At 51.0% G+C, this 15,423-nt stretch overlaps 3 protein-coding genes across 3 annotated transcripts; 2 read left to right on the top strand and 1 right to left on the bottom strand.

Annotated features, from left to right (window-relative positions):
* Positions 1 to 1,735: 1,735 nt before the first annotated feature.
* On the top strand, positions 1,736 to 5,279 carry ARHGEF39 (Rho guanine nucleotide exchange factor 39). Its single transcript, XM_059925024.1, has 9 exons — positions 1,736 to 1,942; positions 2,157 to 2,251; positions 2,519 to 2,639; positions 2,901 to 3,019; positions 3,628 to 3,698; positions 3,950 to 4,078; positions 4,243 to 4,472; positions 4,726 to 4,814; positions 4,997 to 5,279. The coding sequence occupies exons 1-9, from the start codon at positions 1,805 to 1,807 to the stop codon at positions 5,010 to 5,012; spliced, it is 1,008 nt and encodes a 335-aa protein (XP_059781007.1). The 5' UTR covers positions 1,736 to 1,804; the 3' UTR covers positions 5,013 to 5,279.
* A 300-nt stretch (positions 5,280 to 5,579) lies between these two features.
* Positions 5,580 to 8,546, bottom strand: CCDC107 (coiled-coil domain containing 107). Its single transcript, XM_059925023.1, has 6 exons — positions 8,346 to 8,546; positions 8,093 to 8,256; positions 6,305 to 6,368; positions 6,125 to 6,215; positions 5,916 to 6,028; positions 5,580 to 5,832 (listed from the first exon to the last, which is right to left on the bottom strand). The coding sequence occupies exons 1-6, from the start codon at positions 8,449 to 8,451 to the stop codon at positions 5,585 to 5,587; spliced, it is 786 nt and encodes a 261-aa protein (XP_059781006.1). The 5' UTR covers positions 8,452 to 8,546; the 3' UTR covers positions 5,580 to 5,584.
* Positions 8,547 to 12,877: 4,331 nt separating this feature from the next.
* SIT1 (signaling threshold regulating transmembrane adaptor 1) lies at positions 12,878 to 14,033 on the top strand. Its single transcript, XM_059926481.1, has 5 exons — positions 12,878 to 12,965; positions 13,085 to 13,220; positions 13,307 to 13,365; positions 13,453 to 13,514; positions 13,606 to 14,033. Exons 1-5 carry the CDS (start codon positions 12,893 to 12,895, stop codon positions 13,837 to 13,839), a joined length of 564 nt encoding a protein of 187 aa, XP_059782464.1. The 5' UTR covers positions 12,878 to 12,892; the 3' UTR covers positions 13,840 to 14,033.
* Positions 14,034 to 15,423: the final 1,390 nt, after the last annotated feature.

The following is a 15,423-nucleotide window of genomic DNA, read 5'->3' as shown; positions in this document are numbered from 1 at the left end:
AGCTGAGTGATTTCCCAACCTGAGCTCACAGCAGGCTCTACTCCCCTCTCCTCTTCCATCCACCTAGAGCACATTCACACACTGCCAGGATGCCCAAACACACCCATCACTGACTGCGCCCTGGGAGTGTGCTCTGTTCCCATTACCTGGGCTCATGGTGATACCAATTATCATGAGATTATCTGCCCCCTTCCACCCTTGAGCTCTTAGTTTGGACTGTCCCACATTCACCTGAGACAGTGTAACCAGTCCTCCACCTATGTGGCATCACCAGTTCCCGTGACCCATCCAAGGTACAGTCTGACCCAAACTCTCTCTTGCCTCCATCGAGCCCTTCAAGTTTTTCCCTGATTAAGTCCAGCATTTCTCCATCCTCAGAATACTTAGAATGTCAGAGAGCTAGAGGCGACCTCAGAATCCTGACAATACCCTGGCTCTTGGCTTCGGGCCCAGATTCTTAAGAGTCCTCAGTGGTAGGAATAGGGTCTAAAGTTTCTAACATTTTGCTTTTTAATAGCACTTTTTTTTCTAATTACAAAGTAATGCATGCATGCTCAAGCAGAAAACTTGGGAAAAGCAGAAAAGTATAAGGGAATTTAAAAAATCACCCTATTTATCCCATTTACCCCCTCAGTGGTCCAGTGCCTGGAACAGATTAGGTGCTTAATAAATATTTGTTGAATGAATTATCTTTGATCCCATCACCCAGAGATAAAAGCCACAATCACCTTTTGATTGTTTATCCTTCCAGTCATAGATATGTTATCCTACCTAAATAAGATCATATTGTACACAGTTTTATGGCCTGCTTTTTTTCTCTCGGCAATATACTATGTGTTTTCCCATATTGATAGCTTTTTTACATCATTAATGCTTTCATATTATTCTTCTAATGGCTGTACCATAATTTTCCCAGCCAATTCTCTACCATTGGGCATTTAAGTGATTTCCAGTTTTCTGTTGTTACAACACCTTGCCACTCATCCTAGTACATATATTTTTGTCCACATATCTATTTTTTAGGATGCATTCCTAGAAGTGGAATTGCTGGGTTAGAAGAGTAGGCACATTTTAAGATATCTCATGCATACTGACAAAATGGCACTGCTAATTTACCCTCCAGGGCTATTGCCAGTTTTCAAAAAGACCTAACTAAGTAAAGAAAATCTGGTACATTTTATCTCTGACTAGGTAACACAGACTCATCAACTCTAAGCTTTTGGCCAGAATTACAGCAATTCCGACCCACCATGTTAGTTATTGACACTTGCTGACCGGAAGCTAACTGGCTATCAGGTTTTGGATCAGTATGGAAAGAGAAAGCGAGTTAGTGACTTAAAACCTATCAACTCTTCCGGGGGCCAAAATATTCAAAACCTGGTGACCCGTGAGGATTCCTAGTCATGAAAGCATTGGGGACAACTGGACCCCGGTGTTTGGCATGGGCCCAGGACAGAATCTTAATTCTACAGGTGGGACACTGTGACCCTGCCAGTGTCTAAACCCCCAACTCTCCTGACTCAAAGTCCACGCTGCTGCCCCAACTTAGTGCTACTCAAAGGAGGGCCACCCGCTTGCCCCAACCTGCCCTGCCCCGGAAGGCGCCGCACACCGGCAGCGCCGCCCTGGCGGTGACCTGATGCGGTTCAGCTGGCAGCTGCGCACGCTCCGTCCTGCGCGCAGCCTCCAGGCGCCAGAGGGCGCGCTCCTCTCCAAGGCCCCGCCCCCACGGCCCCGCCCCGGAGCCGTTGGAATTTGAATCTCCGGCGGGCTGCGGCTGCAAGTGTCGACCCCTCAGTCCGGCATGGAGAGCCCGGGCCCCAGCGCACGGTGCCCGGTGCAAGAGCAGCGTGCCCGTTGGGAGCGGAAACGCGCCTGCACTGCCCGGGAGCTGCTGGAGACCGAGCGGCGCTACCAGGAACAGCTGGGGCTGGTGGCCACGGTGCGGGGCCCGCACACCCTCCCGTAGGGGCGGGAACCCCAGGGTGTGGGAGGGCCCCTACGAGGTCGGTGACCCTGACTGGGGTATCGTGGGTCCTGACCTGGACGCCTGCACGTAGGTAGCTCAGGCCGACTTACAACAGAGTTTCTAGCGGCGCCTTGGCACTGGCTTCACGTTTCTGCGGACTGCATACCGGTATTCTCTCCTTCCGCAGTACTTCGTGGGGATTCTGAGAGCCAAGGGCACCCTGCGACCACCAGAGCGCCAGGCCCTGTTTGGGCCCTGGGAGCTCATTTACGGCGCCAGCCAGTGAGTAGAAGGGGCGTGGGAAAGGAGAAGGAGGGAGAGCTCTGGCCTCTGGCAGTGCACGGAGCTCAGAGTCGGAGCGACCCCGGTTCACATTCGGAGTCTGCCAGTTACCTCACTTGTGGTCTTGGCCCAGTGCCTTACTCTGCCCCAGTTCTCCACCGGTAAAATGGCGTAATAGCACTACCTCCGGGGCAGGGGTAGGAGAATTAAAAGAGGTGGTGCTTGAGTAGTTCTTGGGCTGCTCTTTTATTGTCCTGACCTACGCAGAGAGCTGCTTCCCTACCTCGAAGGAGGGCGCTGGGGACAGGGGCTGGAGGGCTTCTGCCCCCACCTGGAGCTCTACACCCAATTTGCTGCCAACGCTGAGAGGTCCCGGACCACCCTGCAGGTAACCTGAAGATGACCTCAAGTCCTCCTTCCCCTCTTCCTCCATACATTGCCTCTTCATCTGGAGACCCAAACTTCATTCACACTGTTCCTGCGTTTATAGAGCCCTGTGGGTGCCCAGCTCTGTACTAAGTTCCCTGTAGGGAGACGGGGTTCTTTCAGGAGCACACAGCTTCCTGAGGGCTGGGGATGTGTACACCGAAGAATACAGTAGTAGGAGAGGCTTCTCTCCCTGCTGCCAACCCTTTCCCCGTCACTCTAGGAGCAATTAAAGAAGAACAAACGTTTCCGGAGGTTTGTGCGACTTCAGGAAGGTCGCCCTGAGTTTGGGGGCCTTCAGCTCCAGGACCTGCTCCCTCTGCCTCTGCAGAGGCTCCAGCAGTGAGTGAACTCACCCTGACTCAGCCAACTTCTCTTAGAATTCTGAGTCTGTATGATTGCTGCTCTCAGCTTTGTGGGATTCCATGGGATCTGTCCCACTGTGTCTCTCCTGTGACAAATTGCTCCCAAAAACTTTTTGCAAGAGTAAATGTGAACCCACTGGAGTACCCGGGCTGTGCAGCCTCAGGCCCTTAGCTGGGATTGTGGAACACAATACACTGAAGTGAGGGGCCTGTAATAAGGATAGCGACAGGGTTTCTGGAGATGAAAGGCTCGCCTAGCTTAGAATTTGTCCCTGTGGATGAGTTAAGAACTTACAGTCAGTTGTCTGTAGCATCCTCCTTAAGTTGATTAACTTTCACCTTGGGATCTGGCCTCCTGAACCTTGGTCAGTCTGCCCCTCTGACTCTTCAATGTGGAATGGAAGAGGGCCATGTGGTGTGAACCCAGGTTCTGAGTCTCAGATGAAAGAGGGGGATAAAATAGCCACAAGCAGGTCTTTCCTGGCTTTGCAACTGAAGTTTGTATAGGGGGTGATCTGTGTGTCAGGCAGAGGAAACTCTGCCCAGCTCTACTTCCCCTCATAACTTCCAACTGTCTAATTCCAGGTATGAGAATCTTGCCATTGCTTTGGCTGAAAACACAGGTCCCAACAGCCCTGACCATGAACAGCTCACAAGTATGTTTTTGCTCCTCCACAGCAGTCCTTGGAGACTGCTTCTCTTGTATCCATTGCTGGTTCTGACCTCCAACAATGTCTGATATGCCCCTGTCTTCCAATGACTTGTATACAATGTTCCTATTGCCCTGCATACTCTTCAAGAAGTTGGACTCTGACCCTGGTCCTCTCTGGAATAGCCTGTCTTTCACCACCACCATTCACCCAAAGTCAAAGTTGTGCTGGGAGTGGGGCATGGAATGTTATTGCAGGGGCTGCCCGGCGGATAAGTGAGACTGCCCAGAGAGTCCACACCATCAGTCAGAAACAGAAGAATGACCAGCACCTCCAGCGTGTCCAGGCTCTGCTCAGTGGACGGCAGGCAAAGGGGCTTGTCTCAGGTAGTCTGTGTGCTTCCCCTCAATCCTCAAACTGCCCTTTTCCCACCCCCCCATCCTCTCTTTTGCCAGCACATAACCCCCCATTTCCTCAGCCTCCCTTTCCTTCTATTCCGTGCATCATGGTCCTGAAGCTGCATCAGAATAACAGCTCTCCCATCCCCCAGGTCGCTGGTTCCTACGCCAGGGTTGGCTGCTGGTGGTGCCTCCCCGAGGGGAGCCTCGGCCCCGAATGTTCTTCCTCTTCTCTGATGCACTCCTCATGGCCAAGCCTCGACCCCCACTGCATCTGCTGCAGAGTGGCACCTTTGCTTGCCAGGCCCTCTACCCTATGGCCGAGTGTCAACTCCACAGGGTCTTTGGCCACTCAGGAGGCCCCTGTGGTGGACTGCTCAGCGTAAGTAACAGGCGAGAGCCCTAGGTGAGGTAGGAGAGGCCCAAAATATACCTCAAGTGCCTGTGCACCATTCATCTCCTAGGCCTGGGCCCCCCTCACAGGAACTGAGCCACCTACATTGAGAGCATAGTAGGGCTTGGGGTTCATAGCTGGTTCTCACTTCAGCCCTAAATTACCTCAGTGGAAACAGCAGGGCCTTTAGCTTAAGGCTGGACCTTTCTGAGCCATGTGCTAAGAGGTGGTCTCTCCCTAGCTGTCCTTTCCCCACGAGAAGCTACTGCTTATGTCCACAGACCAGGAGGAGCTGTCGCACTGGCACCACAGTCTGACTTTGGCCAGCAGGTAAGCTACTGTCCCTCAGGAAGAGTGCTGTGGTGAGGCCCACGAGCTGGAGGCAGCAGTCTGGAGCCTCTCTCACGTCTGGAGCTCACCCCCACCTCACCCCACTCCCCCATCCAACACCCTGGGTGGTTTTGTCAGAATAGCGTGCTCATGCCAGTGCCTGAACTGTCTTCTCTCCACAGCAGCCAGAAGAACTAGAGGAATCTTACAAATTCAAGTCCAGGATACCTCAGGGAGAGGTCAGAGTCGGAAGTACAAAGGAATCTTCTTCAGTACTAACAAAACACAGACTCTTCATGGTTTGAGAAGGGTCATTCTGTGTTTGCGTGAGACGGAGACACGCCATGTCATTTGACCAGCTCTTAAGAATCAGGACACCAAACCTGACCCAACTGAACCTCAGCTGAACCAGCTATTTTTATGTTGTATGTAGTTTCTATAATTTATTTTCCCACAGGATTTTAGTAAAGTTTTTTCTTTTTTGGAGAAGCCTTTTTATCTCACTCAGCTATGCAATATGAGAAAAGGGATTTTTGTGCCCTGAAGGCTGGCATGACGGTGGCCTCAGGAATACAAAGAGAAGGACTGGAGCTCCCTCTGTCTTCTCAGCTCCTGCACTGGAAGACAGCCTCTTTATGTCCTAATAAGGGAAGCTTTTCAAGAAGGCCCGGTTGTTTTCAGGCACCTAGTATGGGTGTGTGTGTGTGTGTGTGTGTGTGTGTGTGTGTGTGTGACCAGCTGGAATGGAAAAAGCACACAGGAGCATCCAGTCACAAAAACAGACTCTGTTTTACTAAACTGTCAGCTGTTGTCCCTCCTTCCCGGTGGGGGCGGTGACTGGGGCCCTTTGCTGCAGCCTTCCGGCATCTTCTCCTTAGCCCCTGCTCCATTTCCCTGGGAGTAGCTAGCTTCCTCGTCCCTGTGCTCCAGTTTAGGGGCTCCTCCCAGGCCTGACTGTCACCAGCCTCTTCCTCGTCCTCCTCTATACGTAAGTCCTCAGGAAAGGGTGTGCTGGCCTCTGTGAAGAGGAAGATCAGGCACGTTCCAGTTTCAGAGGCTTTGTCTCTACCTCCACCAGACTCTCACCTCCCAACCCTGTACCTGGTTCTGGAACCTCCACACCCTTGTTTGGTTTGCTCTCTTGTAGCAGCTGGTGGATGGCCTGTAGCTTCATGTGCAAAAGCTCCTGCTGGGCTCCAGCCAGGGTAGTCACACTGCAGATATGTCCACTCAGAGGCTGCCCAATCTCTGTGCCCACCTCTCCCACCTACCACAAGTTCCCCTGGCCACAGGGTCATTGCTCTCCTTACCGCTCAAAAAGGGGCTCCAGCTGGGCCATCAGACTGTTCAGGTGTTGTTCTGTCTGGGCCAGCTGTTGTGTCAGCTGGGCCAGCTGTTGCTCTGGGGGTATGGGAGAAAAGGAGAGCAATGGTTACCTACCTTCTGCTGTCCCTTAATCCCCCCCAAGTACAGACTTCTGCAAAACCCACCTGACTGCAGTGAATCCTTCTTGCCTGCCTCCTCTTGGAGAAAAGTAGCCTCATCTTTCCCTTGCTGTGGAAAAAGGCAAGGGCAACGAGGTTCTCAATAACCTCAGTCCTGGGGCTTCCCTGGTGGCGCAGTGGTTAGGAATCCGCCTGCCAGTGCAGGGGACATGGGTTCGAGCCCTGGTCCGGGAAGATCTCACATGCCGCGGAGCAACTAAGCCCGTGCGCCACAACTACTGAGCCTGCACTCTGGAGCCCGTGAGCCACAACTACTGAGCCCACGTGCCACAACTACTGAAGGCTGGGCACCTAGAGCCTGTCCTCTGCAACAAGAAGCCACCACAGTGAGAAGCCCGCGCACCACAACAAAGAGCAGCCCCCGCTTGCCGCAACCAGAGAAAGCCCACGTGCAGTAACGAAGACCCAATGCAGCCAAAAATAAAATAAATAAATTTATAAAAAAATAAGTAAATAAATAACCTCAGTCTCCAAAGCCAGAAAGAGGAGGAGGACAATTTCAGGTAGACAAAGCTAGCGGGGTTTTACCTCAGAGAATCACAATCACATCTAGTCCAGCTCCTCACCCAGGACAGGAAGCAACATGTCAGTACGCCCCACACATGGTTGTTTAGTCTACTGAAACACCTCCAGGAAGGAGCAGCTGTCATCAGTTTGATAACGTTCTGGTTGTTAGTTTATACACAAAGCCAGAAACTGTCCTGCGCGTATCTTCTTTTCATGGTACTGATCAGAGCCTTCCAAAATCAAATCTTTTCAACGTGATAGCCCCTCAGGAATTTGAAGAAATTGGTCATACCCCCTGTCTTCTCTGGTTTAATAGTGCCAGTCTTTTGCAGTCAGTGCTCATTTGACACGGTTTTCTTTGGTTGCTTTACTCTGGTTTGTTTTAAGAGCATGTACTGCTCTTAAAACAGTGCCCTCAAGAGAGTAAAATTCTCCAGGAGTGTTCTGATCAGAAGATAAAGCACAATACCTCGTTCCTAGCATTGATTTGGGAAGTGGGTTATCACATCACAAAACTGAACTTTGTCAACTAATAAACTGCTGCCAAATTATGTTTCTTTCAGACTATACTTGGGTCCAAGAATAGAATTTATTATCTCTCCTTGTAAAATTTCATCATTAAATTCAGTCCCTCATTCTAGCCTGTCAAGTCTATTTTGGATCACGATTAGCCATCCCTCCTAGTTTCATATCATTTCCAAATTGGCTCAGCCCTCTATTTTCCAATGCAAGTAAGTGATAGGGCCAGGGCTTAAGGGAGAGCCCTGGGAGGTACTACTTTCTATTTCAACAGTTTCAATCAACCACAATATACTGTCAGTTCACATTGCAGGGCCTCCTTCCCAAGGAGAATTTGAGACTGCTTGTTACCTCGAACTCCAAAAGCACTTTGGCTACAGTAATCAACTGCTCGTGCCAAGGTTGGAATCTCACCGGGAACTACACTTACTGTAGTATGGACATTTGCTGGGTTCAAATCCCAGCTCCACCAGTTACTAGCTCTGGGTGGTCTTGAGCAAGTGACTAAACCTCTTCACTGGATTGTTGGGAGGATTAAATGTGATGATCATTATTTATTTACAATTTACCAAGGGTCCTTCACAGCCACTACCACGCTGAATGCTCAAAATAACCCCATAATCTTAGAAAGCCAAGGAACTCTTGTCATTTTACAGACTGACGGGAAAATGTGTCTTCTTCTTGGTACCATAGCGCCCCCGTGGGAGATTCAAGCTCGGGGCATCCCCACCCCTGGTCGTCCCGCACCTGTAAGCACTTGTACAGCACAAAAGCCACGGCGGCTGCGGTGTACAGCGCCCCCAAGGGCAGCGCCCCGGCCCAGGCCCGCTCGCGCTGGTTCTTGGGCGGCGGCGGCGGCGGCTGCCGCCGCCGGGTTTCCGTGGCCCCAGGGCCGACCTGGGCGGCGTCCCCTGAGGAGGAGGGCAGAAGCGGTCAGTACAGCTGGGGCCTGGGGGCCTGTGGGCAGTCCCAGCCTCCCTCCAGCTGCCCTCGCTGGTACCTGAGTGTGCCCGGCGGTCGGGGCTGGGGCGGTCTCCGAGCACCTCGGGCAGCGCAGACACAAGAAGCAGCCCCAGCGAACCCACGAGCGACACCACGCTCGCCATTGCAGGCCGACACCGCGAGAACCGGGACGGCGCCGGCGTAGGTCGGACGCACCCGAGCGCTCCCGAGCCCGTTCAGCTCCGGGCTTCCCAGGAAGGTCACGCCCACCTAGTGTGTGGGCGGGGTCAGGCCGTATTTGCATAGCACTGTGGGTCCAGCTTAGTTCATTTAAGAAATTAGTTCATTTCTTACTTCTGTATAGGTATTCTGTTAGCCAGAATGTCTCCAGAAGCGTACAGTCTTAGAAGATTATAACTGGAAGTGGTTTTTATTTGCTACGCCACCAATTTCCTCACCCTAACCGAGAAATAAATTTCCCCATGGAGCTATAAAAGGTTAGAGCGCGCCTCTTATAGCGTAAGCTCGTGCTGAAGGCCTGTTTCCTAGGCTACGAACGGGGGACTAGTTCCTTACTTGTGCCTAGGGGAAAGTCCCCGGACCTCGGGCAGAGAGTGCCACGTGCGCGGGCACGTAGACCTTTCCTGCTTCTCACGGATAAGCCCGCTAAGAAGCGATCCCGCAGCTGTTGGGGGAGCTGAGCGGCGTGTTGCTGGGGGTGTCATCCGTCTACTTCTATAGTTACGCAGGCAGTGCGCCTCCGCGCGCACCAACCACACGGGGCTCATTCTCAGCGCGGCTGCTTTTGTACCTTTTAGAAAGTAGCAAGCTACACCCCTGAACTACGTGTTCCGCCTGTGGCCTAATACATCACTGTATCATTTAGTGCAACGGCTTCCTCTTCCCCGCCCTTTCCATCTGGCAAGTGACTGTAATAGCCACCATTTATTGTGTAGCATGGTAACACGATAAAATTTGATCTCTGCCTGGGCTAGAATCCTGCCTCCCCTATTTGACTAGCCGACCACCCAAAGGCAGCCTGGGCTGCAGAGCAGAGTAGTCCAAACCTCGACTCTAAGCCAGGTGACATAATCAATGTAAATAAGTGGTTCAGGCCAGGTGTAATAGGATAAATGGGCCCCAGCTGATTGTTGCCTTTAGGGAATTTGGGCCCACTATCGCCAGCTCTTCTGATTTTTTTCCAATAGATCAACAAATAGGGATTTCAAAATTTGGAAATCTCCAGTTTTTAAATGTTGACGAGGAATCAGTGGCAGACTTCGCATATTTGACACCTGAGAGATTTTTAAAAAGTCTCCTCTTCTATATGACAAAATTATTTTCAGTAATAATCAGGAAATGAAACAAATAATAGGGTCCAGAAAAGAAACTAATAATAATAAGGGCCAGAAATTCAAACAGTGAATTATTTCTTTTATTGAACTCTGTAGATACAAACTTGACAATATAAAAAAATAGTTAAAATTAAATATACATTACAGAACAAGAAAGGGTAATGGGTTAATATTTCTTAGTTACATTACGGTATTTTTTGAGAAAGGGGCAAAAAACTTACACCTACATTTAACCTGTCTGAGTAATGGATAACTCTAATTTCTTTTTTAAAGTTAGCTTCTTCAAATTCGTCAAAAGTAATTTTTGCATATTCCTATTTAATAGAGAATATAGCTAGATTTGTCAATCTCCACGTAGTTGATTAAAGAATGTCTTTTACTAATTTTCATTTCAAAAAAGTTTCTTTCACATGAAGCAACAGACATACAAATAGGAAAAGAAAGTCTTAAACATAAGGATGTTTGGCAAAGATTCATAAAAATTCCATTTGTCAGTAAATTCCAGAAATTTTCAATACAAATAAAAACTACGTGGTCACCTAGAATGACAGAATTAAAGTAACTCAACGTCAATTTATTTGACTTTTTAATCACTGTGCTACCATTGTTCATTGTAAATCTACTGGTTAAATGCAGGACTGTGTAATACCATAGGAGACAGAAATTGTGCCCAAACCAAAGAACAACTCCAAATTGTTAAGAACTAATTCTGGCTATAAACACATGTAGATGAACCTGTTTGTGTCAGGAGCCAGTTGTATAACTGGGCGTTCTACAGATTAACTTCCATGTAGATTAAAATAGTTTTCTTTTTTTTTTTCCTGGCCGCGCCACACCGCACGAAGGATCTTAATTCCCCTGACCAGGGATGGAACCCTCATCCCCTGCGGTGGAAGCATGGAGTCTTAACCACTGGACGGCCAGGGAAGTCGTAGATTAGAAAACTTCTAAAGGATAAGTAATATAAATGTGCTAATTTGAAGCTTATATAGTAGTATTAAAACTCATCAGTAACTACAACAATTCAGAATGTAGAGCTACAAAATATTTTTGAGAAAGGAATATTTTATCACTGACATTTTTTAGAATTGCTGAAACTTGGTGATAATAAAAGGGAGACTGATTTTTAGTCAGTTTTGTTTTTAAATTCTCTACAGACAATACCCTCTTATTGCCTGGAGGGGCAGGATCTCTCCTGCCATCCCCATCCTTGGCACATCACTGCAATGATTTTAAATTTTTAAAAAACATTGTATGGGCCAGACAAAACAGATCTCTGACCTCTGGTCTAAGGTTTATATTTGGAACTTAAAATCCCTCTTCCCACATCAACAGCCTCCCATGTGGTTGGGCTGTTTCTGGGCAGGGCAGGTACTCTGCTGCTCCCTGAAGCGAACAAGTGCAAACACAGGGCTGTTTCCCAGGACAGATCTGGGGCAGAGGTTTCTCTCATTCAGCTAACTTTTTTTTTTTTTTTTAAAGCCATCTTTAAATTTATTTTCCAAATATAAATCTCAGTCAATGTTCATACACTGTTATTTAGCTTCAGGCTTTTTTAACCTAGAAAAAAATTCTGACTCTTTTTAAAAATACATCTATTGAGGTATAAATGACAAACAATAAAGTACAAACAAAGGTGCACAATTTCATGATTGCTGACATAGGTATAATGCATGAAAGCACGAGCATCACCAAGGCAATGAAAACATCCATCAGCCCCCACTCATCTTCAATCTAGAACACTGCTCCTGTCCCTCCCCGTCTCTTTCATGATATTGACTTTTAGGAAAGCTTAAGGTCACTTGTCTGGTGGAGTGTCCCCCATTCTAGATTTGCCTAATTGTTTCTCCATAATTTGATTCCCATTGAACATTTTTGTCCAGGACATCACATGGGCAATGTAGAGTTCCTCCCACTGCATCCCATTAGGGACACAGAACATCACTTTGGGCACTTGGTTCAAGAGGTGTCTGTGAATGTCTCCATGATAAAGGTCCCTTTCCCTGTCATCATCACAAGTGGTCTGTCTCTGGTACCCTGTTCCTTAACAAAGGCTTTGACCACCAGTGAGGATTCTTGCTGGCTCAGTGATGGCATTGTGGGTGGCAGATGGTGGTTCTCTAATTCTGCACAACTACACTTCACAGCTGGCATCTTCTCTAAAGAAGACCTTTCCTTCCCTGACTCCCGCTCCTGTGTTTTTAAAGGTACCCTTGGGTTCATGAATTCTTTTCCTCCATCCAATGTGTATAACCCAATATCCTCCTTTTTGAGGTCCAAAGTGTGCTGCAATGTGCCAGTAGAGCCCTTCACCCTGCCTCTGCATCCTTCTGGGTCCTAACTAGTTTTCAAGTACATCACTGCTGTCAGACATGAGCTTTCATTCTCCTTCTTTCCTGAGAGTGGACCCAGAGCCAACCATTTCTCCATGACACCCTGACTGCCTTTATTGGTGAAGGACATTGAAAAATCAAGATCTGGGGAAGTAAACCCTTTTCAATGTTTGATGTAAAACATTTGAGGGTGTACATGTTAAGAACTATGAAGGATCTGAATCAGCTAACTTTTGAGCTTGACAGTTCCTAGGGACAGTTTGGATGAAGTGGACCAGGGGGAGGGAATCAAGCTTCCTCTACCCCCCAAACTATTAGACCAATAATAATAACAATGACAAAGGTCACCTTAACACATGCCCCTCGGGTCAGCCTTCGGGGGTAGTGGGACTGTAAGTACCAGGGGGCCTCCTCATCACATTTCACTTCAAAACATGCTCACTGAGGAATACGTTCTCTGTTCTCTGTCATGGGACTCAGAGCTGGAGAGAAAAGGCATACAGCCTGTGGCAGAAAGCAATCTCCGTCCTAAGGCCTGGCTTCCTTGTCTTGTCACTCCCGCCTCATGCCACTTCTGCCTGCCTTGGGGTCTTCATGAGCTCACCTGCCCAGTGGCTCAGTAAACTCAGGCCTGCCTCTTCTCTGGCCGAAGTTGCTACAGGGTACAGGGGAGGGATGGGGGTGGGGGCGGAAGCCCAGGAGCTGCTGGGTGGTGCAGGTGCAGGCACAGGGTGGTGTCTTTGTTCTTTCACTCATCCCTCCCCGCCCCCTTCCTCCCCGGAAACCAGTAACTTTGCCACCACCGGTATTGGAGGTGCTGAGACGTGGGGGCCAGGCCCAGGGAGGGGTGGGAGTAAAGGGGGCTGCCGCAGCTGTGTTGGGCCATAAATCAGGCTGACCCCTTGGCTCAGGGCAGGATGGCTGCAAATTCGGCTTCCACACCATCAGGTCTGAGCAGAAGTGACAACTGCACGGATCTGCTAGTGCCTGGTGAGCTGGGCGGGGCAGGGGCAGGGGGAGGGGTCACGTGGCTCCATGTCCCACCTGCTGGGACCTGGAGGGTTAGGCTGGGCAGTAACACTCCCCCCCCCATCCTCTCACATCTACAGGAATCCCCTCCGTGACCAAGGCCTGGGGACTATGGGCCCTCTTAGGGGTTGTGACGCTGCTGCTTCTCATCTCACTGGCTGTGCACTTATTCCAGTGGACTAGTGGCTGGAGCAGGAGCCATCCGGGACAGGGACGGTGAGTCGGGGGCAGCAGAGATGGGTTGATCGAGAGTTCCCCCTTACCAACAAGTACCCTCTCATCCCCTAAACTCTGTGTTGCAGGCCTGGAGAGTCTGCGGAAGAGGTCCCTCTGTACGGGAACCTGCATTATCTGCAGACAGGTAGGAAGCTTTCAGAGGGTAGGGGCACGGTGGCCAGGGTGCAGGGGGAGGAACAAGAAGTGACCAGATTCCTGTTCCCTGTCCTAGGACGGCTGTCTCAAGAACCGGGGCCAGACCAACAGGATCCAACACCTGGAGGCCCTGCCAGGGTGAGTCAGTTGTGGCTGAAGAAGAGGGGAGGGAAGGTAGTTGGGAATTTTTCAAGGGTCCAGTGAACTTCTAACAGCCTTGCATCTCCAGGCTGCAGAGGAGGTGATGTGCTATACCAGCCTGCAGCTGCGGCCTCCTCAGGGCCGGATCCCCAGCCCTGGAAGCCCCATCAAGTACTCGGAGGTGGTGCTGGACCCTGAGCCAAAGCCCCAGGCCTCGAGCCCCGAGCCGGAGCTCTACGCCTCAGTGTGTGCCCAGACCCGCAGAGCCCGGGCTTCCTTTCCAGACCAGGCCTACGCCAACAGCCAGCCTGCACCCAGCTGAGACAGAGGGCCTGGCACAGTGGGGCATACAACTCCCCCGCCTCCTCTGTTGCCGGGGTTACTGCTACCCTGTCTGGGGCATGACTGTTTCCCAACCACCCCCTGAAGACAGGCAGCCATTGCTCAGTCACAGGAGTTATGCTCCCCGAACTTCCTATCTGAGCTGTGAGGGAGACATCTCAGAGGAATGGCAGGCCCCCCGTCTCTTGAGGGTGGAGGAAGCAAAGGCAGTGGCCCCCTCTCCACCGGTTTTTTCCCTCTATCTATTCCTCTCAACCCCCAAACTCCCAGGTCCTCACTCCTCCTTCCGGAGCTTAACCAGATCCTCCCCTCTGGCTTCCTCTTAGTCTACCCCTGACACCTCAGTGTCTCCTCACGCACAAGAAGTGGGCAGGGGGGGGAGGGGGTAAGAGTCTGAGAGGACACAGATGGGCATCCTCCTCAGGAGCCCACAGGCTGGAAGGGTCCTGGAACTCAGTGACCTGAGAAACCCAAGCCTGGTCTCTGACTTGAGAACCCTGGCAGAATACCAGTCTCCATCCTGCCATCTCTGTTATGTGCCCAAGTTTTTAAATAAAACTTCTGAAAAAGTGTTTAGATTTCACCTAGAAAGCCACACACCTGCAACAGGCCCCACATGGTGGGGCGGTGACCTCTGCACTCTGCACAGAGCACTTCTGGGAGCGTCTACCTGGGAAAAAGGGGCCAAGAAGGGCCGCAGCATCAGTGATGCAGGGGTGGGTGCTAGGGTGGAGGCCGGAGCCCAGCTGCTGCTGGAACATCCCCAGGATTTGCACACAGAGCCTCCCCACTCCCCTCACCTGCGGTCTGCAAGTTTCCCACCCTCTGACCTACCTTCCCCAGGGCCATCACCCACAGCCTGAAGTCTGGGCCATTTTCCCCTACAGCCTCTGTAGATCTCTTGACAGACCTTACTGAGATTTGAAAAAAAAAAAAAAAAAGGGGGGAAGCTGAGGCTTTTACTTCCAAACTTCTCTCCTTCCTACTTAGAGTCCCAGAGAAAACCACAGAGAAGGAACCTTGAGCCTGAGACCAGCCTGGTGGTCCCAATGAGAAGGGGGACCCGCCTCTCCACACACACACAATAACCCAAATGCCCCAGGGTTCCTGGACCTCTGAGGACCCCAACCTGGGCCTCCCCAGAAGAGGCCCCCGTCGCGGTTAACGGCAGGCAGCTGGGGCTGTGTGGGAGGGAAGGTGGCTTTGGGGGCGGGCACCGGATGCGGGGAACCGCGGGCAGCTGGATGTGGGGTTCTGAGGGCTGCTGTGCTGAAGACGGCTCAATGTGTCCGCGGCCTGGGAGACGTGACGCCCTGACCTTGGAAGAAGCAAGGGTTGGGGTCCCGCCAACCTCCTGGGACAAGCCGGGAGCCGCAGCCGAGGTCTCAAACGCAGCCAAGGAATGAAGCCGACCTCCGCTCCCCGATCTCCCTCTCCCCGCGGGGTTCCGCGGCGCCCGGACCAAGCCCAGAGCGCCCCGCCTGGTGCGACGCGGCCTCGCCACCACCTCTGCGCAGGCGTAATGTTGCCCTGCCCACAGCGTGCTGGGAGATGTAGTCCCGAC

This window comes from Balaenoptera ricei, chromosome 6 (assembly GCF_028023285.1).
Source record: "Balaenoptera ricei isolate mBalRic1 chromosome 6, mBalRic1.hap2, whole genome shotgun sequence".
NCBI classification, from domain to species: Eukaryota; Metazoa; Chordata; class Mammalia; order Artiodactyla; family Balaenopteridae; genus Balaenoptera; species Balaenoptera ricei.
The sequence above is the reverse complement of the archived record's forward strand: the minus strand, read 5'-3'. Positions and strand labels throughout refer to the sequence as shown.

Bases quoted from the DNA above. Each gene is read 5' to 3' on its own strand.
- SIT1 (XM_059926481.1), top strand. From the start codon at position 12,893: ATGGCTGCAAATTCGGCTTCCACACCATCAGGTCTGAGCAGAAGTGAC. The intron at 13,221-13,306 runs GTGAGTCGGGGG...TCTGTGTTGCAG, and splicing joins AGCCATCCGGGACAGGGACG to GCCTGGAGAGTCTGCGGAAG. The intron at 13,366-13,452 runs GTAGGAAGCTTT...TCCCTGTCCTAG, and splicing joins CCTGCATTATCTGCAGACAG to GACGGCTGTCTCAAGAACCG.
- CCDC107 (XM_059925023.1), bottom strand. From the start codon at position 8,451: ATGGCGAGCGTGGTGTCGCTCGTGGGTTCGCTGGGGCTGCTTCTTGTG. The intron at 8,257-8,345 runs GTACCAGCGAGG...CCTCCTCCTCAG, and splicing joins CGACCGCCGGGCACACTCAG to GGGACGCCGCCCAGGTCGGC. The intron at 6,369-8,092 runs GTGCGGGACGAC...CTTTTTCCACAG, and splicing joins TGCTGTACAAGTGCTTACAG to CAAGGGAAAGATGAGGCTAC.
- ARHGEF39 (XM_059925024.1), top strand. From the start codon at position 1,805: ATGGAGAGCCCGGGCCCCAGCGCACGGTGCCCGGTGCAAGAGCAGCGT. The intron at 2,640-2,900 runs GTAACCTGAAGA...CCGTCACTCTAG, and splicing joins GGTCCCGGACCACCCTGCAG to GAGCAATTAAAGAAGAACAA. The intron at 4,079-4,242 runs GTAGTCTGTGTG...CCCATCCCCCAG, and splicing joins GGCAAAGGGGCTTGTCTCAG to GTCGCTGGTTCCTACGCCAG.